The sequence below is a fragment of the Macaca fascicularis genome, chromosome 14, assembly GCF_037993035.2.
Source record: "Macaca fascicularis isolate 582-1 chromosome 14, T2T-MFA8v1.1".
NCBI classification, from domain to species: domain Eukaryota; kingdom Metazoa; phylum Chordata; class Mammalia; order Primates; family Cercopithecidae; genus Macaca; species Macaca fascicularis.
The window spans coordinates 101,049,291-101,075,031 of record NC_088388.1 but is presented as its reverse complement, the minus strand read 5'-3'; the positions used below and the strand labels follow the sequence as shown (position 1 = coordinate 101,075,031).

The following is a 25,741-nucleotide window of genomic DNA, read 5'->3' as shown; positions in this document are numbered from 1 at the left end:
AGGAGTTCGAGACTAGCCTGGTTAACATGGTGAAACCCCGTCTCTACTAAAACTACAAAAATTAGCTGGGCGTGGTAGCACATGCCGGTAATCCCAGCTACTAGGGAGGCTGAGGCAGGAGAACTGCTTGAACGTGAGGGGCAGAGGTTGCAGTGAGCCAAGATTGTGACACTGTACTCCAGCCTAGGCAACAGAGTGAGACTGTGTCTCAAAAAAAAAAAAAAAAAAAGGTTATAAGAAAAGTCTCACCATTTCGGGACTAGATGAATATGAATTAGAGGATACTTAAAAATGAAATACATTTTTTTAAAATGTAGTAGAGGATTCTTAATGCATATATTATCAGAATTGCCTATAAAAGCATAGGAATTGCTTCATATGATTTTTGATTCCTATTACGCTTAATGCTTTATTTATTTTTATTTATTTATTTATTTATTTTTTTGAGACGGAGTCTCGCTCTGTCGCCCAGGCTGGAGTGCAGTGGCTGGATCTCAGCTCACTGCAAGCTCCGCTTCCCGGGTTTACGCCATTCTCCTGCCTCAGCCTCCCGAGTAGCTGGGACTACAGGCGCCCGCCACCTCGCCCGGCTAGTTTTTTTGTATTTTTAGTAGAGACGGGGTTTCACCATGTTAGCCAGGATGGTCTCGATCTCCTGACCTTGTGATCCGCCCATCTCGGCCTCCCAAAGTACTGGGATTACAGGCTTGAGCCACCGCGCCCGGCGCTTAATGCTTTATAACTCACATTTTTGTTTTTTTTTTTTGAGATGGAGTTTCGCTCATTTCCCAGGCTGGAGTGCAATGGTGCAATCTCGGCTCACCGCAACCTCTGCCTCCCTGGTTCAAGCAATTCTCCTGCCTCAGCCTCCTGAGTATCTGGGATTACAGGCATGTGCCACCATGCCTGACTAATTTTGTATTTTTTAGTAGAGATGGGGTTTCTCCATGTTGGTCAGGCTGGTCTTGAACTCCTGACCTCAGGTGATCTGCCCACCTCGGCCTCCCAAAGTGCTGGGATTATAGGCATAAGCAACTGCACCTGGCCACAAAAATTTTAATTGAGCATTTGTAAAGTCCTTGAGTGTATCTTGAAAACATTTTCTCTTCATTTAAAAATTTCTTAGCTGGTGTTGTAGGTCACACCTGTAATTTCAGCACTATGGACGGCCGAGGCAGGTGGATCACTCAAGGTCAGGAGTTCGAGATCAGCCAGGTCAGGAGTTCGAGACCAGCCTAGCTAACACAGTGAAACACCATCTCTACTAAAAATACAAAAGTTAGCTGCTTGTAGTGGCGGGCTCCTGTAATCCCAGCCACCTGGGAGGCTGAGACAGGAGAATCAGTTGAACCTGGGAAGCGGAGTTTGCAGTGAGCCGAGATGGTACCACTGCATTCCAGTCTGGGTGACCAAATGAGACTCCATCTCAAACAAACAAACAAACAAACAAAAAATTTCTCCTTTGTGATTTCATTTGTAGTATTTACTACCAAAAAAGGTTTTCTAAGTGAAGGTAAATTTCAAATCAGGCCCTAATCAAATTATCACAAATTCAGAATTACAGAAAATTGAAATAACAGCATTTTGTCTATTTTTCTCTTGTAGACTTAGTTTTGCCCCTATCCTCCATCCCCTATCCCACACTTATTTCCTGAATTTATCATTCAGGAATGGATTTTCTGCTATTAGAGATCCCATTAAATTACAGAAAGTCACAAAGATTAAAATGAATATTTTTATTATTACCTCCATCGATCACTGAATCAGTCTCTCTCAATGTACACACATATACACACACACTGATTCTGATAGAAGGGGGTGGTGTTCTTTTGTTCAAAGTTCTAAGATTGTAGACCTAGGTGTGGTGGCCCTCGGTGTATCCCTACCCTGGATACATTTGCTGGATCTCTGACCTGAGAAGCAGCTTGTGCTTAAGAAGAGTAAGTAATGCTGGTGAATGTTTACGTTAGCTATTTTTGCTGTCCACTTGAGAGTCATGCTACGACCTGTTATTCTATGTCCTGGGCTGGGCTCATGTGGAGGCATGAAGGATGCCTGGAGCCAGGAACTGTGTCTGCCTCAGTAATTGCAAAAGCTATGCTGCTAAGAAGCTTCCTTTGTTTAGAGGTAAGATCCTCTGAAGGATTAGATAAAGAAAAAAGGAGACCATAGGAAATGATAAGAGGAGTTCTAGGCGATGTCGAAAGACCAAAAAAACAAGAGCAGTGGAGAGTCTGACAGTTTCTGAAGACTGGTCAGTGGACACTGGAGGAGGGACTGACGTTGGGCATGCCATTTTAATTAGTCTACCCTAGCTCTGATTCGGGGAGTAGAAGGAGGGTTTGGATGGTGAAAAAATGTGATTAAATTCAAACCACTTAATAAGAGACATGAAAATAGCATTTGCTATGGACTGAATTCTGTCCTTTCAAAATTCATATATTGAGACATAAAAATAGCATTTTCTATGGACTGAACTGTATGGCCAAATATTCATATATTGAAACTCTAACCCTCAACGTGATGGTAGTCGGAGATGGGGCCTTTGGGAAATAATTGGGTTTCAATGAGGTAGAGGGAGGGATGGTCATGGGACTTCAAAATATGAATTAAGGAGGACATAGTTCAGACACTGAGTCTATAACATGTAACCACTAGGACCCCAAATTCATGTTCTTCTCACATGCAAAATACATTCATTCCATTCCAACAGCCCCACAAACTTTTTTTGTTTTCTTAGACAAGGTCTCACTCTGTCACCCAGGCTGGAGTGTGGTGATGTGATCATGGCTTATTGTGGCCTCAACTTCCTGGGCTCAAGAGATTCTTTTGCCTCAGCCTTCTGAATAGCTGGGACTACAGGTGTGTGCCACCACGGCCAGATAATTTTTTTGTAGAGATAGGGTCTTGCTGCATTGCCCAGGCTAGTCTCAAATGCCTGGGCTCAAGTGATCCTCCCACCTTGGCCTCTCAAAGTGTTGGGATTACAGGCGTGAGCCACTTGTCCTGCTCCCAAAATTTTCACTCATTCCAGTATCAACTTTAAAGTCCAAAGTCTCTTCTAAATATCATAAAAATTGGATAAGGGTAGACTTAGGTATGATTCATCCTAAGGCAAAATTCCCCTGCAGCTGTAAACCTGTGAAGAAGGACAAGGTATGTGTTTCCAAAATACATAGGTGGGACAGACATAGGCTAGTCATTTACATTCCAAAAGGGAGAAACAGGAAATAAGAAATGGGTGACAGGTGTCAAGCAAGCCCTTAACTTAGAAAGGCAAATTTCTTTAGATCTTAAATGCTCAGGGATAATCTTCTTTGGTTTGATACTCTGCCTCTGGACCCACTGGGGTGGCAGTCTTGCTTTTACCCTGGTGGCGGTAGAGCCCTGAAGGCTCTGGGTGGTCCAACCTCCAAGGTTCCACAGGGCCAACTTAGCCCGTATGCTCTGCAGAGTGGCCCTGCCTCCAAGGCTTTGGTTGGAGGCCATCTGCCCTGTTTAATGGAGGCAGTGGCCCTGATGGCCCTGAAGCTCTCTGAATTGCTTCGGGGTCTTTCTAATCTTTTCTGAAGAATAGCGCATGTTCACAGCCCAATAGCTCTATGGTCCAGTCTTGTAGGATCTAAGAAGTCCAACAGCCTTCCTTCATCTCATCTCATTGTTCAAACTAGCAGAGTCTTTGCTGCTGATATAATTCCATCTCTATTCCTGACTCTGTTGAAATGGCTGATTAAGTCCATGAGTCATACCCATGATCTCTTTATCAAATGGCTATTCAGTGTTCTGAACAGTGTTCTCTTCAGAACAAACTTCCTCATTTTTTACAATAAGGATAGGTTGAAAACTTTCCAAATCTTCAAATGTTGGTTCATTTCTGGTAAACAATTCCTTCTGCAATTCATCTCTCTTCTTTCATACTTTACTATAAGCAAGACATTGCTTTAAGACTTTACTTAGAAATCTCCTCAGCTAAATCTCCAGTTTCATCACTTATAAGTTCTGCCTTCCATACAACAATAGAAAACAGTTCATTCAAGTTATTTGCCACTTTATAACAAAGATCACCTTTATCACAGTTTCCAATAACATATCCCTTATTTCCTTGGGAGCTATCACCAGAATTGCCCATAATGTCCGTATACATGCACCTCAAGCTTCCATCCATTATTCAGTTCCAAAGCCACTTCCACATTCTTAGGTATTTGCTACAGCAGCACCTCACTTCTCAGTACCAAGATCCGTCTTAGTCAGCTTGGGTTGCTATAACAAAATGCCATAGTCTGGGTGGCTTAAACAATAGATGTGTGTTTCCCAAAGTTCTGTAGGCTAGAAAGTCCAAGGTCAAGGTCCAGATGATTCAGTTGCTGGTGAAGGCACTCTTCTTGGCTTGCAGAAAACTGCCTTCTTTCTGTGTACTTAGATGGCTCTAGTGTTTTTACTTCTTATTATAAAGGCACTAATCCCATCATGAGGGCTCCACCCTTGTGCCCTCATCTAAACCTAATTTATGTTCCAAAGGCCCCATCTCCAAAAACCATCACATTGAAGGGTTAGGGATTAAACATGTGAATTTGGTGGTGGGGACACAACTCACTCCAAAGCAAATGCTATTTTTTTATGTAGGAATTTCATTAAATTATGTCCCCAGCATTTATAAGATATGTAATGCATCACAGTGATCACATACAGAAAGAATACAGTTTTCCCCTAATACTAGCATTATAAAACACTGGGTGCCTCCTTATCATTTGGTGTCTTAAGTTAGTACTTTTCTGGCAACCCCATCAATGTGGAAGTGACAGAGGCAGGAGAGTGAAGTGGTCAACGTCTTGAATTCTGGAGCCTCGATCTGAATCTCAAATCTGCTCACTCAGCCATGTAAAACTGCACACAGTACTTAGCTTATGCCTCTGACTATTCATTTGTAAAATAGTAATATATAATACTATCTTTCTTGCATTGTTTCCATGAATGAAAGGAGGTGATGTGCATGATGCCCTTAGCTGAGCACATAGGAAGTATCCATTATATGTTATTAAAAAAGACAAAGTGTATCTAAACATAGGCGCTATGGCGGCTGGCTGAGAGGATAAAACAGCACCGAAAACTGGTAATCTCCAGGGAATGCAGCACAGTGAACGAGGTTCCATCATCACTTTCTTTAGAACTGGTTCACTTGCCAAAAGAATGTCTCTTCACCTATTTTAAAAAGCGGCTTCTTTTGCTTTAAAAGAGCCCCAGAGGAAAATAAGAGGGGGGTATATCAGAAAAAGAAATATAGCAGAAAAAGAAAAAAGAGATAAAAATGGGTTAATGGAAGAGTACTAACAATCCACTAGAACTTCTACTTCTGAAATAGAGTGCTATCATTCTTCTGTCCTATTTTTCAAAGTATTTAGAATTCATCAAGTCAGGCACATGTGGTATTTGATAACCTCTTTTTGCAATGATTTTTTCAAAAATTAGTAAAAAGTTAATGCTATTTTGTGTATGTACTAACATGGGAGAGGGTTGAGCACTTATTTCAGTGAACCTTATTGTTTCAAATAGATTGACTGAAGTTACTGTAAACATGCTTTATAAACACTGTGATACATGGCTCTGATTATTTCCTTTTGAAAATTTTGAGTTGGGAAAATGTATTCTCTCAGATACTCAGTTTAATTTTGTAAGTAGTCTGTACCAGCTTTTTGCTCTATAAATTTTGCAGTAGTCTTTAGCCAAAAGCAATAAAATCTGACCTACTAAGTCTAACATCATGAACTGTTTGTATCTTGTTCTTGACTAATACTTTGTTACTTTTGTGTAAGGCTGCTAGGCTTCCATGAGAATATAATGCAGTAATTTACCAAAATACATTTCCAAACAAACACAAAAAAAATCTAATTTAAAATGCATTTTATTGAGTATAAATCCATATCACCAATCAGATTCTCCTTCTAAATGGAATGTTGCTTTTATTCATTCTGTTGCTAAGATACCTCAACCTAAAATTTAAAATATAGTTTTCATATTTTTTTTTTCCAAAATAGTCTTATATTAACTCTCTGCTTTCTTCCTTGACCCATGAGTTATTGAAGGGATTTAAGTGACTGTTATTAAGTGTTTAAGTGTTTGGGTAATTTTCTTAAAAAAAATTTCTGGCTCTTTCAATGTATTATGAAATAATACATTATGAAAATATAATCTAGCTGGGCACGGTGGCTCACACCCATAATCCCAGCACTTTGGGAGGCTAAGGTGGGTGGATCACTTGAGGTCAGGAGTTCGAGGTCAGCCTGGCCAACATGGCGAAACCCTATCACTACTAAAAAAATAAATAAATAAATAAAAACAAAACTTAGGCTGAGCACGATGGTTCATGACTGTAATCTCAGCACTTTGGGAGGCCAAGGCTGGCAGATTTACTTGTGGTCAGGAGTTCAAGACCAGCCTGGCCAACATGGTGAAACCCTGTCTCTACTAAAAACACAAAAATTAGCTGGGTGTGGTGGCACACTCCTGTAATCCCAGTTACTTGGGAGACTGAGGCAGGAGAATCGCTTGAACCTGGGAGACGAAGGTTGCAGTGAGCTGAGATCACGCCACTGCATTCCAGCCTAGGTGACAGTGAGACTCTGTCTCAAAAAATAAACAAGCAAAAAAACAAAAATTAGCCGAGAATTAGCCAGGTGTGGTGGCTCACGCCTATAGTCCCAGCTACTGAGGAGGCCGAGGCATGAGAATTGCTTGAACCCAGGAGGCACCACTGCACTCCAGCCTGGAGACAGAGTGAGACCTTGTCTAAAAAAAAAAAAAAAAAAAAAAATTCCTATGGTTGGCTGATTCCTCTGAGATATCCATGTACCCATGTACTCATCTCAATGGAGATTCTGCCCAAATATCCCCGTATCAGTGGAATCTTTCCTGATTTTTTCCCTCTGGGCAAAACTGACCACTCTTGTCCACTTTCTAATTTTTTTTATTTTTTGAGGCAGTCTTGCTCTGTCATCCAGGGTGGAGGGCAGTGACACAATCTCAGCTCACGGCAACCCTCCATGTCCCAGGTCCAATTGATTCTCCTTCCTCAGCCACCAAGTAGCTGGTATTACAGGTGCTCACCACCATGCCTGGCTGATTTTTGTATTTTAAGTAGATAAGGGGTTTCACCATGTTGGCCAGGCTAGTCTCGAACTCCTGTACTCAAGTGATCCGCCCGCCTCAGCCTCCCAAAGTGCTGCAATTACAGATGTGAGCCACCACGCCTGGCTCTTGGCTACTCTTCTATGGTAACACCTTTGACACATTAGTACACACACACATACACACACACATTTTAACATATCAAGTTCCTTTAGCACAGGTTTTCTTATTTACCTTAATGTTCCCTATATCTAGCAGAGTACATGGAAAATACACAACAAATACTTTTATATGAATAAATACTTTTATATGAATAAAAAGAGATAAAAATTGCTCTTATGTGTTAAGCCAGGATAGTAGCAGTAGACTCCCAGGAAAGAGATGCAGGGCAGGCCTGGCACAGCTGGTCATACTTGATCATGATATATCAAACAGATGAGGCATTCACAATTTATATTTTAATAATGAAAATTTCTGAGGCAAAATTTTGTTATAATAGTAAAATAGTATTTGAAAAGATGAAAATTTTATTTACCTAATGTAATCCATTGTCCAGAAGAATCTGAAAGTAACTTCAAATTGGGAATAACATTTGGGTCTTTGAAAAAAGCCTAAAATACAAATTTGAGGGGAATAAGTTAGATATTTTATTATAAATGATAGTAAAAATTAACATAAAATAACTATAATCTTGTTTAATTCAAATGGAAAGGACAATTTTAAATTGGTAAAATGTCTTGAGTAATAGTTTATAAATAAATGAAGTTTTATTACATACAAGTTGGAACAGTATGAACATTGTGTGTCCAAGTACAGATGTCTTTGGAACTTGATTTAGGTAATAATGATATACAATAAACATTAGGAGGTTATATAATATTTGAAAACTTTGTTTTCCTTCAATCTTGCTTACTGAATTGCCTTAGTAACAACTCATATACTAGATCTAAATCCAAAAGTAACTGTCAATTTAATTCTTTCCAAGAGGCATTTAAAAAAGTGAAAAATCTAACTTCCTAAAAATGAAACAGGCCGGGCGCGGTGGCTCAAGCCTGTAATCCCAGCACTTTGGGAGGCCGAGACGGGTGGATCACGAGGTCAGGAGATCGAGACCATCCTGGTGAACATGGTGAAACCCCGTCTCTACTAAAAAATACAAAAAACTAGCCGGGCGAGGTGGCGGCGCCTGTAGTCCCAGCTACTCGGGAGGCTGAGGCAGGAGAATGGCGTAAACCCGGGAGGCGGAGCTTGCAGTGAGCTGAGATCCGGCCACTGTACTCCAGCCTGGGCGACAGAGCCAGACTCAGTCTCAAAAAAAAAAAAAAAAAAAAAAAAAAATGAAACGTTTTCTGTATGACAAAAGACAACAAAGCAGGAAAGAATTTTAGTTCCAGATCCTTTTGTAGTTTATGAGTATGATGACTAGGTGTTCGCAGGTATGTGTGAGATGTGCCACCCTCGAACCTTGTTATGATGTCAGCATATTGTTAGTCTGACATGAAAAAATAAAAAAATAAATAAAATAAAAAAGAGCTTTAGTTCTAAGCACCAGCAGCTGATTGAAGCTGAAAAGGCAGAAGAAAATTTATTGGAAGCATCTCAGGGAGTCCACAAAATGTTCCAGAGGTGGAGGGCATCAGGTTGATGGCTGGACCCAGGAACGATGCAAAATCATATGCAGAACCACCCTCATGAGGAAACTGTCACCCCTGCTGCAGCCCCATCAAGCACTACAGTTGATCTTAGCCAAAAGGCCAAGAAGTGATAGCCCCATCAAGCACTAGAGGAAGGCACCACCACCCCTTTTTCTCCTACTCAAGTACTAACCAGGCCCAACCCTACTTAGCTTTCAATATCAGGTACACTCAGGGTGGTATGGCCATGAACATCAAGTACTACCCAGGCCCAATCCTGCTTAGCTTCCAACATTCAGGGTGGTATGGTCATAGACATCACTATCACTCCCTTCTAACCTAGGCCATTGCTGTGCCAGGTCTGTCTGACCTGAAAGTGGTCTCTGCCACTGCCTTTGCCAATGAAATGAATTCTGTGTGTGCCTCCTTCCTTAAGTTGCTCGCTTCAAAATTCCAGTCTTGCACTGATGAGTCTGTTTGTAAACCTAGGTCCCACACTTATGATCTGGATGCAAGGGAGTTCCTTGCATTTTGGGAGGTTTCACTTGCATTTCCCAAAGTTACCCCCAAATTGCATGGTTGTTCACAAGGTGTTGGACACCCAGAAAACATAATGTCTGTGAAGAGCAATAAATAAAAGAAAAATAATAGACTGAGAGAAAATATTTGCAACACGTATGTTAAAACGGAGAAACTGACATCCTAGTGGTTAAAAAAAAGCCCTAAATGTAAGAAAAACTGACAAACCTAAATTTTCTTCTGCCTTTTCAGCTTGAGTCAGCTGCTGGTGCTTGGAACTAAAGATTTTTTTTTTTTTTTTGAGATGGAATTTCACTCTTGTTGCCCAGGCTGGAGTGCCGTAGCATGATGTCGGCTCACTGCAACCTCTGCCTCTCAGGTTCAAGCGATTTTTCTGTCTCAGCCTCCTGAGTATCTGGGATTACAGATGTGTGTCACCATGCCCGGCTAATTTTTTGTATTTTTAGCAGACACAGGGTTTACCATGTTGGCCAGGCTGGTCTCGAACTCCTGACCTCAGGTGATCTGACTGCCTTGGCCTCCCAAAGTGCTGGGATTACAGGCGTGAGCCACCGCACGCAGCCTAGCTCTTTTTTATTTTCTAATTTTTTTTCTTTTTTCATGTTAGAAGGGTAATATGCCAATGTCATCACAAGGTTTGAGGGTGGCACATGTCACCACAGGATAAAAATAGGCATATAAAAAATAAAAATAGGGCCAGGTGCAGTGGCTTAGGCCTGTAATCCCAGGACTTTGGGAGGCCAAGGTGGGTGGATCTTGAGGCCAGGAGTTCAAGATCAGCCTGGCTAACATGGCGAAACCTCGTCTGTACTGAAAAAATACAAAAATTAGCTAGGCATGGTGGCACACTCCTGTAATTCCAGCTACCCGGAGGCTAAGGCATGAGAATTACTTGAACCTGGGAGGTGGAGGTTGTCATGAGCTGAGACTGTGTCACCGCACTCCAGCCTGGGTAGCAGAGTGAGACTATCTAAAAAAACAAACAAACCAACCAAAAAACCAAAAACCAAAAAACAAACAAAAAAACCCCACAAATAGCCAATAAACTTTAGGAAAAGATGCTCAATTTCAAGAGCAGTGAAAGAAATGAAAATAAAATCCAGAAGATACCACTTTTATCCATTACATTGCTAAGATTTAAAAAGACTGGTAACTTTTGGTGACAGCACCAGAAGACATGCACTTCCACAAGCTGCTGGCAGAAGTGTGAATCTTTATAACCCATTGGGAAAGTAATTTGCTATTATCTTGAACAACAAAAACATGCATACCTCATCCAACAAACTCTACTTTTGGGTTCTGAAATCACCAGTGGATAAGATTGAGGTATAAGGAGTTTTTTGTTTTAATATAGTATTGTTTGTAGTGTCAAAACTTGGAAACAATTTCAATATCTATCAGTAGAAAAACAGTTGAATAAAATATAGTCCATCAATATCAGACAGAATGCAGCTATTGGAAAGAAAGTATTAGAATAGAATGTAAACTCCCTAAAAGCAGGAGTCCTGTTTTTCTTATTCACTGCTATATCCCGGGACTTAGAACAGGGCCTAACATATAGCACTTACTCAATAACCATCCCCTGAACAGACCATGTATTGATTTTGAGGAAAAACCATAAATACTTTCAGTTAAAAAAACGTAGTTTAGGGCTGGGTGCGGTGGCTCACGCCTGTAATCCTAGCACTTTGGGAAACCTAGGTGGGCGGATCACGAAGTCGGGAGATCAAGACCATCCTCGCTAACGCGGTGAAACCCTGTCTCTACTAAAAATACAAAAAATTAGCCAGGCGTGGTGGTGGGCACCTGTAGTCCCAGCTACTCTGGAGGCTGAGGCAGGAGAATGGCGTGAACTCGAGAGGCGGAGCTTGCAGTGAGCCAAGATAGTGCCACTGCACTCCAGCCTGAGCGACACAGCAAGACTCCGTCTCACAAAAAAAAAAAAAGGGTAGTTTAAGAGTAATGTATATGTTCAGGTGTGGTGCCTCACGCCTATGGTACCAGCACTTTGGGAGGCTGAGGCAGATCACTTGAGCTCAGGAGTTCGAGACCAGCCTGAGCAACGTGGTGAAAGCCCATCTCTACTAAAAATACAAAAAATTAGCTGGGCACAGTGGTGTGCACCTGTGGCCCAGCTACTCGGGAGGCTGGGCTAAAGCCCAGCGTAGTGGAGGTTGCAGTGAGCTGAGATCGCACCATTGCACTCCAGCCTGGGTGACAGAGTGAGACCCCATCTCAAAAAAAAAAAAAGTAATGCATGTGATAAAACAAAATAAAACCTCTGTACATTTATATGAGCATAAAGAAAAGTATGTAAGAATATGTATCACAGGCCGAGTGCAGTGGCTTACACCTGTAATCCCAGCACTTTGGGATGCCGAGGCAGGTGGATCACGAGGTCAGGAGTTCAAGACCAGCCTGACCAAAATGGTGAAACCCTGTCTGTACTAAAAATACAAAAATTAGCTGGGCTTGGTGGCACATGCCTGTAATCCCAGCTACTCAGGTGGCAAAGGCAGGAGAATTGCTTGAACCCGGGAGGCGGAGGTTGCAGTGAGCTGAGATCGTACCACTGCACTCCAGCCTGGGTGACAGAGCGAGACTCCGTCTCAAAAAAATAAAAGAATATCAAACTTCAGAAGTGGTGGTTACAGACTCGTGGTAAGAGGAGGGTCAAGAGGGTAGGGAGTAGCAGTAGATTGGGATAAGACTGACTTTTTCTATGAATTATTCTTTGTTGTTAAAATTGTTGCAATAAATATTTTAATTTTTTCAACATTCCCTTCAAGTGATCACTCACTTTTCTTAAATACCTTCTTGAGAGAGGAATCTAAACTCTCTCACTTTTTTTTTTTTTTTTTTTGAGACCAAGTCTTGCTCTGTCCAGGCTGGAGTGCAATGGTACGATCTCAGCTCACTGCAGCCTCCACCTCCTGGGTTCAATAGATTCTCCTGCCTCAGCCTCCCAAGTAACTAGGACTACAGAAGTGCACCAACACACCCAGCTAATTTTTGTATTTTTAGTAGAGACGGCATTTTGCCACGTTGGCCAGGCCGGTCTCGAACTCCTGACCTCAGGCGATCCAGCCATCTCAGGCTCCCAAAGTGCTGGGATTACAGGCGTGAGCCACCAAGCCTGACCTCACTTCTCTTATCTACTTCTCATTCCTCTCTATCTGGCTCCTGCTCCTATCACTTAATGAACAGTACTCTTGACTTCCTAATACTAAAATCCAATGGACAGTGCTTGCCCTCATGGGCAGGCAGATAGTAAGAGAGGAGATAGTTACATGACATGTATACTACAAAAAAGTGCAGGTGCTATCAAAGTACAAAATGGGCAGACATAATCTAATGGTATTGGGAAGAAATGTTAATAAAGAAAGAACATTTCGGTTTAGATCAGAAAGTTGAGTAAGAGTTAGCTGGGCAATGGGGTATACTGGCAAATATTTAACAACTGGCCACCCTTCCTCCCCCAAAAAGCCCTGATTGTAGTGTTTGCCTGTTTCCATGGTGGATTTCAAGTTGCCAACAGTATAACAACCAACCAACAAAGATTCCTGAAAGTCTAGCAATCAGGCTCTCCTAAACTGGTTCCAGTATGCCACTGGAATTACTATTTTTTAATGGAGAGAAAATGGCAAGTTTGAAAGCTGTAAGGTGAGAAAGGATGGTATATTCCATTCAAGGAAAGTGAAGAGGTTTGGTGTGACCCAGAAGGCGCAATGGTCAGATAAGGCTGGGGAGTTAAATTGACCTTGCAGTCAAGTGAAGAATTTTAATCTTGATCTAAAATTGATCTAGATCTTGATCAGTATTTTGATCTAAGGGCAGTGGGAAAACACTGAAGTTCTTTTTCTTTTTTCTTTTATAATTTCGTAATACAGACAGGGTCTCACTTTGTTGCCGAAGCTGGTCTCAAACTCCTGGCTTCAAGTGATCCTCTTGCCTTGGCTTCCCAAAAAGCTGGGATTACAGGCATAAGCCACAGCACCAGCCACACTGAAGGTTTTTTTTTTTTTTTTGGACGGAGTTTCACTCCTGTTGCCCAGGCTGGAGTGCAATGGCATGATCTCTGCTCACCGCAGCCTCTGCCTCCTGGGTTCAAGTGATTCTCCTGCCTCAGCTTCCCAAGTAGCTGGGATTAACAGGCGCCCGCCACCACACCCAGCTAATTTTGTATTTTTAGTAGAGATGGGGTTTCTCCATGTTTGTCAGGCGGGTCTTGAACTCCCGACCTCAGGTGATCTGCCCGCCTCAGCCTCCCAAAGTGCTGGGATTACAGGCGTGAGAGCCACCATGCCCAGCCCTTTTTTTATATTTTATTTTTTAATTAATTAATTATTATTTTTTTTTTTTGAGAAGGAGTTTCACTCTATCGCCCAGGCGGGAGGGCAATGGCGTGATCTCAGCTCACTGCAACCTCCGCCTCCCAGGTTCAAGCTATTCTCCTGCCTCAGCCTCCTGAGTAGCTGTGATTATAGACACCCGCCACCCATGCCCAGCTAATTTTTGTATTTTTTAGTAGAGACGGGGTTTTACCATGTTGGTCAGGCTGGTCTCAAACTCCTGACCTCAGGTGATCCACCCGCCTTGGGTTCCCCAAGTGCTGGGATTACAGGCTTGCCACTGCGCCTGGCCAGACAGAAGGTTTTTAAGCAGAGGAAACAGTTATCAGAATCATCTATTTTTCTTTAAAGTTCATTCTGTATGCAGTGTGGAGAATGAATTGAAGGGCTGGAAAAAGACTGGTTAGGAGGAAGGTTACTGTTGTAATTATGGAAGAGCTGATGTTCCCATCAGTCAAGGAGATACCAAGTGGGGAGGAAGAGAAGTAGATGAATTTAATGTTATTTAGGAGGAAGAAACAAATGAAGAAGGAAGAATTGAAGATGACTCCTGGGATTTCTCTTCATGAAAAACCATTTAATAAATGCTATTTAACAAGAAAGAGAACAGAGAAGAGATGTGAGCTGAGGATTATTTACAAATGTCTACATTATGCCAAGCAAGACACAGTTCCTGTTCTTATGGAATTTACATTCTAGTGTTGAAGAATTGAAGGTAAACACATTTTTTTTTCAAATAGGTATCATATATGCTTAATTATAAAAAGATAAATTTTCCCCAAAGTTATTTCTAGACAAAAAGCAAGTTGCCTTATGACTTTTCAGGCTTTCAAATAAAAGAATATTTATGCAAGTATTTTAATTTATATACTGGTACGTTTTGAAAAAGACACATACATAAACTGGAATTAACCTCAATTAATATTGGTTTTGAATGCATTTTAGGCCTTCTGAATCTCTTAAAAAAAAGAAAATTTAATTTGGATTTAGTAATTACTCCTGGAGGTTATTAACTTAACAGTTACATGTTAGATGTCATTATAAATGGAGCAGCAGGTCAACTGGCTTGCAGTGAATTGACCTAGAACCAAAGGAAATGAGTCTATACAACGGACCCTCGAATAAGGCAATGCAAGGTACATTATTGAGATTACGATTATATTTCTAATAAGTGAATTTTTAAAAAATGTCCTAATACATGCAAATTGCATTTCTGGAATGGAATTTCCAGCAAGGCATTAGAAGAGATTTTCTGTATCTCAACTTTAGGAAAGCTGATTGTGCTTTGGAAAAATATGATTCCTAAACTAGTTACAGTAGTAGCAAAGACATTGATGTCAAAATGCATGTGAAAACGTTAAATAAACTTGTTTCATAAAATGTGAAAGTGGGCTGGGTGTGATAACTCACACCTGTAATCCCAGTACTTTGGGAGGCTGAGGCAGGAGAATTGCTTGAGCCTGGGAGTTTGAGACCAGCCTGGGCAACATAGTGAGACCCTGTCTCTATTAAAAATAAACAAATAATAAATAGAAATCTGAAAGTAGAAAAAGATAAGTTTCTCTATTCTCAATTTTTTATTAATTTAATTTTACATCCAGAATGCATACTGGACAGACAATATTTCTAAATTATTTAAGTATATATTTGAATATATCATCTATCTGGCAGACTGATGGTTTCTAATCCAATATCAATTCTTTCTTCCTTAAGGAATCCCATTTTTATTTGGGACAGCAATATGCTCAGCTTAGTCTGCATTTCCAGCCTTCCTGGGATGTGGGAGGCCTAAATTCTGGTCACACGCCTAAGTTCTGGTCATGAGATGTAAGCAGAAGTGTTGTGCAGGCTTCCAGGAAAGCTCTGTAAATTAAGGCGCTTCCTTACAGTTGTTTATGTGGAAAATTCTCCTTATCATCCCTAGTCCCATCGTGAAGATGTCAACACTATATACTGAGCCCAGAGCTCTCTTGAAATCCAAAGTTAAATGTTATATTCAACTATCTGGAATACTGCCACTTGTATGTACCTCAAATTCAGCATGCCTAAAACTGAACTCATTTTCCTTGTAATTCTGTGTTTTCTACACATTTAATGGCATCATCAGCCACTCGAGTCAACCAAGCCAGAAACTTGGGAGTCATCCTACATGTGCCCCTCTCCTTTACTCTCAATATCTTACCATTCCTTAAGCCTTTCTCCTAAATCTGGGCCACACTGGTACTCGACATCATCATGTAACTGTCTAGAGGACAACAGTTTCCAATTTGGTGTCACTACTTCCTAACTCAGTCCTAACAACTCACTCTCCACACTTTTGGCAAGGTGATCTCAATATTTTAAAATTTAAAGTCTTTCTTAAAACCTTTTCCTTCTTAGTCCAAATTTCTTTGCATGGCACAAAAGGTCTTCTAAAATATTATCCCACCCATCTCTCAAATATTATCCTTGCCAATTCATCGACCCGATGAATTCCTACTCATCTTTCAGGCCCCACCTTAACAGTCTTGTCTTGTTAAATGCTCTTCTGACCACCTCAGTAAAAAATGATCACTTTCTCTTTTGTGCCACCAAAGTACCTTATGCCTCTGCTATGTATTATATCTCTTCTCTCTCTGCAATGCAGTTTTGGTTATTTCCCTTGCTTTAATTATGTCTATGCATCTATATAGACCTAGGAACTAAACAAATGTTTGCCAGATAAATGTTTCCTCCCATCCATTTATCATCTCACAAATACACTTTTGGAACATAATTTTAAATTGAAAGGGAAAATTCAAAATCTGGAATTCTAGTTTAAACAATACCCTCTGTTCAGTAATGAGTTTTTGTAGTAGAAACAGCATGGTATCTAGAGTCAAAATGCCTGGGTTCTGCCCTTTGCTGAATGTTTTTGCATAAATTACTTACCTTTCTGAATTTTAAGCTATAAAATGGGAGTCAGAACACCACCAAACTTAGCAGATTATTGTAAAGATTAATGATAAATGTAATATAAAAGGTGCTGAAAGCTGAATCAGCACACACTGGAGTCACTACTGCTATAGAATAATACTTTGTAAAGTAATACAGAATTTTCTTTTTTTGAGACAGGGTCTTTGTCACCCAGGCTAGGGTGCAGTGGAGCGATCACAGCTCAAGCAATCCTCCCACCTCAGCCCTCAAGTAGCTAGAACTACAGGTGTGTGCCACCACACCCAACTAATTAAAATTTTTTTAAAAAATAGCCACAGGGTCTCACTCTGTTGCCCAGGCTGGTCTCAAACTCCTGGGCTCAAGTGATCCTCCTGCCTCAGCCTCCCAAAGTGCTGGGATTACAGTTGTGAGCCACCATGCCCTGCCTCAGACTTTTTTTTTTCTTAATATTTCTAGCTCCCCAAACTATACATGCCTTGTAAGCTGGGATCAGTTCTCTTCATCTTTTTAATACCCTCTAGAGGGACACAGTAAATATTCAACAAATATTTATTGAATAAATGAATTATATTAAAATTTTTACAGTATTCTAAAATTCAGTGACCTCAAATCCTGATCTTTAAAAAAAATTATAGACAGCTAGTACTGGTATAAATAAAAAATATAAAAAGCTACATAATAATCTAACCATGAGTATTTGAGAAATGTTATTAATGTCATTATCAGTAGCATTCTAATATAATGGCACTATCACACTATCTTAGGGAAAGGGAGATAGACATTTAACCAATTTACTCTCTGTTATGGGTTGATAGTGTCCCCCAAAATTTACATCCTTCCTGAAATATCAGAAAGTGACCTTAGTTGGAATTAGGGTTGTTGCTGATGTAATTAATTAAGATTAGGTTATGCTGGGCCCTTAATTCAATATGATTGGTGTCTCTATAAGAAGAAAAGAGTTGCAGACACATGAAGGGAAAGGCTATGGGACTGACAGGCAGAGAAGAAAGTGCTGCAGCTGCAAGCTAAAGGATGTCAAGGGTGGGTGGCAACCGCCAGAAGCCAGGAAGCGGCAAGGATGGATTCTCCCCTACAGGTTTCAGAGGAATGATGGCCCTGCCAACACCTTGATTTAAGACTTCTAGCCTCCAGAACTATGACACAATCCTACCTAATGTTCTCCTTTCTCCATTTCCTCCTCTTTACTGCCCTTATCACTATATGAAATAATCAGATTTAAAAAAAAAATTTATTGTAGTCTTGCCAAGGCCTGTGCAATCTTTGACAGCTGGGCGCTTGTCTTGTTCCTCCTCTTATCCCTAGCACTGGAAGGAATTCCTAGCACATGACAGGCCCTCAGGGAGTGCTTATTATGCCAAACTATAAACTACAGTCAATTCGTGAAGAACATGAATGGCAGAGAATGAAGATAATTTCATAAACCATAACAGCATTTTCCATTTGATTGAGGAGAGAAAAAAACAAAACAAAACGAAACAGGATTGAAAATAATGGACTAAATTTTAACAAACACACGAAAACTTAAACTTTCAAGTGAGTTTTACCTCTCTCAAAGTAGTCACCTCTAGCAGTCAAAAGACTTATTCAAATCACTGTGCTACGGCTTCGAACTTTTTTGGGGGAATTCTCATTTGGAACTGCTGGTAGAGCCTGAAGCCCAGTTCTCAGAGTGGGTGTGATGTTGAGAAAAAACTCAAAAGTAATTTGGAGCTAGTAAATAAAGCGGTGATAAAGCTGTGTGATAATATTTAATTTTTTTTAAATGAGGTGTGCCTATTTAAAAAGAGAGGCTGGGGGTGGATCGCAGCACTTTGGGAGGCCGGGGTGAGCGAATTGCTTGAGCCCGGGGATTCAAGACTAGCCTGGGCAACCTAGTGAGGCTCTGCCTCAAAAAATTTGTTTTGTTTTGTTTTTCTTTCTTTCTTTTAAATTAGCTTGACGAGGTGGCCTGCACCTGTAGTCCCAGCTACTCAGGAGGCTGAGGTGGGAGGATCACTTGAGCCCCGGAGGTCGAGGCTGCAATGAGCTGAGATGGTGCTACTGCACTTCATTCAGCCTGGTTGACAGAGAAAGACCCTGTTTAAAAAAATAAGTAAATAAAATAAAATAAAATAAAACGAAATAAAATGAAACAAAAATTAGAAAAGGGAGAAGCTAATCTTCTAGAGAGCAGGCGATCTTCCAGAAGTGCAAACTTCCCTGAGGCAAGATACAAGATGCTGAAAGTAGAGAAAGAATGAACTAAATGACAAACAAATTTATGATGGGTGATTCGAAACGTAAAAGTTCCTTTAAAAAAATCATGTGCACCTTTTATTACTCCCAAACGCCAAGAAAACGACCACATTAAGGAATGGTGTGCTCACAAGAATCCATGCCAACGTTGGGGGGAAGTTTAAAAATCGGCAGAGACCCAAGGAACTCTCCGACCCCCATACTAACCATAACGAAATCATCCTTCCGATAAGCCTGAAAGGTCTGGTCAAAGCCGAACGCCTGCGCCTTGATTCTGCCCAGCATGGACCTGGGGCAGAGAAGGAAAAATAAATCATCTGGGGGCTGGCACCCTCTCAGAGCGCACCGATAACCGATCCCACCCACAGCATCCGCCTGCCCGGGTGGTTCGGGGTTCACTCAGGAAGCCTCGGGGTTCGCTCAGAATGGCGCCGACCCGCGCGGGTCCCTTCGATGCCCGGCCCGCGCCTCCATAGCCGCGAAGACGAAGGGCCTCTTCTCTCCCTGCGCCTCGGTTCCTCACCACTGGCGGAGCCGGCTAGTGATCTCCTTAGAGTTCAGAGACTGGAAGGTTTTCTGAGGCAAGAACCTGAAGTAGTAGCCGCCCACGTCCCCGAGCTCCCCAGTAGCCATCGTGCTCTCGGCTGCTTGGATGCCTGGGCCGTTTCCATGGAGACGCGGCGGCCGTCGGGTCGAAGCGACGCTGCGGGGGCGGGGCCACGCGTCTCTAGGGACCCAGGGGTCCCGGCCTTGCCGCAGTGGGTGCAGGGAGGTAGGTCAGCCTGTCTTTCCCGGGAGCTTGTGCCACTCCACTCCCCCACCCCGGGCTTGGCGGTTAGGGAAACTAGGGGTCGGGGATGGAGACAAATTGCCAATCGATACTTGTTGACGTTGACTTTTAATAATAATTACACAGCATGGGTTAATGTCCTAGTCTCAAGAGCTATAACCTCAGATTTATAGTTATCTACGTTTGATGACTCAAACGTTTCCGAAGAAAACATTATTCTGAATTAGGTTTATCTATTTTGGAAGACAAATGTCTATGTGACTACTTAGGAAACTATTCTGTTTTACCATCTGCGGGTTTTTTTTTTTTTTTCCTTAAAATGTACATTTAAAGGCCAAAAAAAAAAAAAAAAAGTTTCCATACACAGTACATTACAACATGCTGTTTATTTATTTTTGTTTTTTAGACCACTTGTGTTCTGGTACAGCATGCTGTTTAATAGAAAACACACTTTTCTTATTTTCTATTGAGAATTGCCTTCGTTTCTACTTTTTTTTTTTTTTTTGAGATGGAGTCTTGCTCTGTTGCTCAGGCTGGAGTGCAGTGGCGCGATCTCGGCTCACTGCAACCTCTGCCTACAGGATTCAAGTGATTCTCCAGCTTCAGCCTCCCGAGAGTACCTAGGATTACAAGCGAAGTTTTTGTATTTTTAGTAGAGACAGGGTTCCCCATGTTGGCCAGGCTGGTCTCGAACTCCTGACCTGGAGTGATCCGCCCGCCTCAGCCTCCCAAGGTGTTGGGATTACAGGCTTGACCCACCGCGCCCGACCTGTTTCTATAGTTTTTATTTTTGCCTCATAACAATGCATTTGGACTTCAGAATGGGGGGGATAGTACTTTTCCATCTCGTTACTTTCTTTCCTTTTCCCCTAGCCCTTACCAACTGACCTTGATTATTTTTTTAGCAGCATTAGCAGAAGAAGAGACAGGGAACAAGGACAAAAAAGAGAAACAGGGAGAGAGAGAGAGAGTATTATTCCTTTTCATTGGTGTTTAGTGTTCTGTAACTTGCCTATACTACAGTTTATCCTTTTGGGCTGTTTCCTCTTTGAGGTTATGATGAAAGCAGCTATGAACATTCTTGTGTATGCCTTTGGATGGACTGATGCACCATTTCTGTTGGAAATACATCCAGGGTTGGAATTGCTCAGTTACATGGTGTCAGTATGTCTAGTTTCACTACATACTGTCAAAAAGTTTTCTAAATATCAATTGACATCCCAACCAGCAATGAATGAGATTTCCCATTGTTCAACATCCTTGCCAACACATAGTATTGCCAGTCTTTTAAAATTTTAGCCATTCTAGGGAGGTTGTGTTAATTTTTTATTGTGATTTCAGTTTGCATTTCCTTGATAGTTAATGTTGCCGAGCAACTTTGTAATATGGTGGGTCATTTGGATATCTTCTTTAGGGAAATGCCCATTTGTTTTATCCATTAGGAGGAAGAAGGTTGTCAGTCTTTTTCTTACTAATGTTTAGGAAGTTTTTATTTAATATGGATATGAGCCCATTGCCAGATATACATATTACGAACATTCTCTTTGTTTGTAGCTTGCCTGTAGCTTTGATGCTCAGAAATGCTTAATTTTAATGAAGTTGAATTTATTGATTTTCTTTTTTATGTGTCAGGTTTGATTTCTGCCTAAACGAAGTCATGAAGGTAGTCTCACATTTATGTCCATGATCCATCTCAAAATAATTTTTTAAAGCTGAAGATTAGTTCTTTCCCTGTGGTTTTCCAGTAGACCGAGTTCTATATATTGGTAAGACCATTTCTAATCCAGTGAATTGCTGTGGCACTTAAAAAAAAAATCAAGTGACTGTTTCTGTTCTTTCTGTTCAGTTTATTGGACTGTCCTTACACAAATGCCACATTGTGTTAATTACTGTAGGATTATATAAAGACATAATATCTGATGGTATAAGTTGTGTGACTTTGTTATTCTTTTTCTTCAAGATTGCATAGGCTGTTGCCTATTCGTTTCTGTATAAATTTTAGACTGGGTTTATCATTTTCCATTAAAGAAACCTGATGGGAATTTTTTTTTTTTTTTTGAGATGGAATTTCACTCTTGTCGCCCAGGCTGGAGTGGAATGGCATGATCTCGGCTCATGGCAACCTCCGCCTCCCAGGTTCAAGCAATTCTACTGCCTTAGCCTCCCAAGTAGCTGGGATTACAGGAGCCCACTACCATGCCTGGCTAATTTTTGTATTTTTAGTAGAGATGGGGTTTCACCACATTTGCCAGGCTGGTCTCAAACTCCTGACCTTAAGTGATCCGCCTGCCTCGGCCTCCCAAAGTGCTGGGATTACAGGCGTGAGCCACCATGCCTAGCCCAGCTGATGGGATTTTAATTGGAATTACATTGACTATCTAGATGAATTTAGGGAGAATTAATCTTGTAACAATATTGTCTTCCAAACTATAATAAATATCTATTTATTTAGATCTTTAATTTCTGTCAACTATGTTTTAAGGTATTGAGTGGAAGAGTATTGATATCTTTCATTAGATCAATGATTCTCAGCCACGGTTAATTTTGCTTCCCTAGGGAAAATTTGACAATGTCGAGATATTTTTAGTTGTCCCAACTGAGGTGAGGAGTGCTGTTGGCATCTGGTGGGTAGAGATCAACTATCCCGCTAAACATCCTGCAATGTACAGTATAGGCCCCCACAACAAAGACTGATCTGGCTCAAAATGTTGATAGTACCAAGGTTGAAAAACCCTATGTTAGGCCAGAAGTGGTAGCCGATGTCTGTAATCCCAGCACATTGGGAGGCTGAGGCAGGCAGATCACTTGAGGCCAGGAATCAAGACCAGCCTGGGCAACATGGTGAAACCCTGTCTCTACTGGAAATACAAAAACATTAGCTGGGTGTGGTGGCACACACCCGTAATCCCAGATACTAGGCTGAGGCATGAGAATCACTTGAACCCAGAGGTGGAGGTTCCAGTGAGCTGAGATCACACCACTGCACTCTAGTCTGGGTGACGAGGTGAGACTGTCTCAAAAACAAACAAACAAACAAACAAAATTGCATTTTTTTGGTGCTGTTATAAGTGATACTTTAAAGAGCTTATTTTCTTCCTGTTTGTTGTATTAGTTACACAATTTATTTTGTATATTGATCTTGTATCCAGAGACCTTGCTAAATTATCTTTTTATGTCTCACGTATTGTTAGATTTTTTTTGGAGTTTCTATATACATAATTGTGGTATCTGGTTATAAGAAGAGCTTTACTTTATTTTGTTTAATATTTGTGCCGCCCACCCAGCTGCCCCCAATTACTTTAGTGCACTGGCTATGATGTCCAGGATAATGTTAAAAAAGAAGTGGTAGTAGAGGACATTCTTGCTTTGTTTACAACATCATAGCAAAAAATGTTCGGTTTTGGGTTATTTATTTTTGTGTTTATGTTTATGTTTATTTTTTGATTAAAAAAAATTTTTTAGCCATTACATAGGGTAAAAACTGTAAGTGTTTTAGCTGATACCTGTTACCAAATTGCGAAAATTTCCTTCAGTTTTTTTTGAGATTTAAAAAATTGTGTAAAAGCATTAATTTTTTTTCATATTTACCAAATTGACCATATATTTTTTCTTCTTTATTCTGTTAATGTAGTAAACTAATTTGTTTTGTTACTGTTAAGCCAACTTTGCATTTATAGAATAAGCCCCACTTTGTTATATTTTTCTTTTTATAAAGCACATTATTAAATGTGATAAATGTGATAATACCATGTTTAAGATGTCTGATTCTATGTTCATGAGAGATATTGGTTTGTGATTTTCCTTACCTGTTATATGCTTGTTAAGCTTTACTATTAATGTTTTTCTGACCTCCTAAAATGAATTGAAAAGTTTTGTCTAATTTTTTGTTGCTAAACTTTTTTTTTTTTTGAGATGAAGTCTCGCTCTGTTGCCCAGGCTGGAGTGCCGTGGTGCAATTTTGGCTCACTGCAACCTCCGCTTCCTGAGTTTAAGCGATTCTCCTACCTCAGCCTCCTGAGTAGCTGGGATTATAGGCATGCGTCACCATGCCTGGCTGATTTTTGTATTTTTAGTAGAGACTGGGTTTCTCCATGTTGGTCAGGCTGGTCTTGAACTCCTGACCTCAAGTGATCCACCTGCCTCAGCCTCCCAAAGTGCTGGGATTACAGGCGTGAACCACTGTGCCCAGCCTAAACTTTCTATAATATTGGTAATATGTATTTCTCAAATGCTTTTTAAAATTATGCCAAAAAGAAAACTCCATCTATGACTGTTATAGTTTTTAAGGAATTTGAACACCTCATTTAGATTTTCAATTTTATTGGCATAATATTATTTCTTACATTTAAAAACTTATCTTTTAAATGTTTGTGGAATCTATAATGGTGCTATTTTTTAGTTTTACTATTGATGATTTATATATTTTATTTTTTTCTTGACCAGCCTTCCCAGTGGTTTATTGATGTTATTCTTTTTTTTTTTTTTTTCCAGACGGAGTTTCACTCTGGTTGCCCAGGCTAGAGTGCAATGGGGCAACCTTGGCTCACCACAACCTCCACCTCCTGGGTTCAAGCAATTCTCGTGCCTCAGCCTGCTGAGTAGCTGGGATTACAGGCATGCACCACCACGCCGGCTAATTTTTGTATCTTTAGTAGACACAGGGTTTCACCATGTTGGTCAGGCTGGTCTCGAACTCCTGGCCCCGGGTGATCCACCAACCTTGACCTCCCAAAGTGCTGGGATAACAGACATGAGCCACTGCGCCCGGCTGTGGCCTTGATGTTATTCTTGACAACCAACCAACTCTGGCTTTGTTGAATTTCTATATTGCATGTTTGCTTTCTACTTAGTTGATTTCAGTTCTTATCTTTATTGTTTTCTTCTTCTGTTGAGTTTAATCTGCTGACCTTTTTCTAGGTCATTAATTTCTAAGCTGGGATCATTGATTTTTGACTTTTTTTTTTTTTTTTTTGAGGCAGTCTCACGCTATTGCCCAGGCTGGCATGCAGTGGTGTGATCTCAGCTCACTGCAACCTTCGCCTCCTGAGTTCAAGCGCCTCCTCTGCCTCAGCCTCCCAAGTACCTGGGATTACAGGAGTGTGCCACCACGCCTGGCAAATTTTTGTATTTTTAGTAGTGATGAAATTTCACCATGTTGGTCAGGCTGGTCTCAAACTCCTGACCTCAGGTGATCCACCCCGCCTCGGCCTCCCAAAGTGCTGGGATTACAGGTGTGAGCCACCATGCCTGGCCAAGTTGACATTTTAAATGATATATGCTTTAAAAGATGTAAATAGGCTGAGCGAGGTGGCATACACCTGTAATGTCAGCACTTTGGGAGGCCAAGGCAGGTGGATCTCTTAAGCCCAGGAGTTGGAGACCAGCCTGTGTAAAATGGTGAGTTCCCGACTCTACTAAAATTTCGAGAAAGTAGCCGGGTGTGCTGGTGCGCACCTATAGTCCCAGCTACTGGGGAGGCTGAGGTAGGAGGATTGCTTGAGCATGGGAAGTCAAGGCTGCAGTGAGTCATGATCTTGCCACTGCACTCCAGCCTGGGCAACCAGAGTGAGACCCTGTCTCAAAAAAAAAAAAAAAAAAAAAAAGATATAAATAAATAGCTTACACTATTTTAGTTACATCCTACATGTTCTGACATGACATATTTTCTTCATCATTCAGTTCAAAATATTTTCTAATTTCCAATAGAGTTTCTTATTTGATGAGTTATTTAAAATACGTTTAATCTTAAGTATTTAGATATTTCTATTTTTCATTTTGTTACTTATTTCTAGTTTAATTCTACTGTGGTCAGAAAACATAAAACATACTCTGTATGATTTCAGTTCTTTCAAATTTATTGAGACTTATGGTTTTGCATATGCTTTTTTTGATGACTAGTCTATGTACACTTGAAAAGGATATATATTCTGTAGTTAAATTTGGTGTCACATATATGGTAATTGTTCTGTTCAAATATTTTATATTTTCACAGATACTAAGTTTGCTTTTCTTAACAGTTACTGAGAGAGGAAGTTTAAAATCTGTAGTGGTTGTTGTGGATTTGTGTACTTCACCTTTTTGTTTACAAAAATTTATAAATAGGCCAGGTGTGAGGCTTACACCTGTAATCC

The 25,741-nt window shown here is 40.7% G+C and overlaps 1 protein-coding gene, 1 non-coding gene and 1 pseudogene across 5 annotated transcripts in view; 1 reads left to right on the top strand and 2 right to left on the bottom strand.

Annotated features, from left to right (window-relative positions):
* The window catches only part of CFAP300 (cilia and flagella associated protein 300), a 36,496-nt gene extending 17,007 nt beyond the window's left edge, over positions 1 to 19,489 (bottom strand). For 3 of the 4 annotated variants that reach the window (XM_005579442.5, XM_074015112.1, XM_074015113.1), the window contains exons 1-3: positions 19,344 to 19,489; positions 19,028 to 19,109; positions 7,658 to 7,733 (exon numbers count right to left, since the gene is read on the bottom strand). In XM_005579442.5, the coding sequence (XP_005579499.2) occupies positions 7,658 to 7,733; positions 19,028 to 19,109; positions 19,344 to 19,453 (268 nt within the window). In that variant the 5' untranslated portion in view covers positions 19,454 to 19,489. The remainder of the gene's footprint in view (positions 1 to 7,657; positions 7,734 to 19,027; positions 19,110 to 19,343) is intronic. The other variant, XM_065528918.2, reaches the window with a different exon arrangement.
* On the top strand, positions 8,517 to 8,620 carry LOC123568965 (small nucleolar RNA U13). The gene has a single exon (XR_006692513.2). It is a non-coding gene; the product is annotated as a small nucleolar RNA U13 (small nucleolar RNA).
* LOC123568973 (small nucleolar RNA U13) lies at positions 9,898 to 9,988 on the bottom strand (annotated as a pseudogene).
* Positions 19,490 to 25,741: the final 6,252 nt, after the last annotated feature.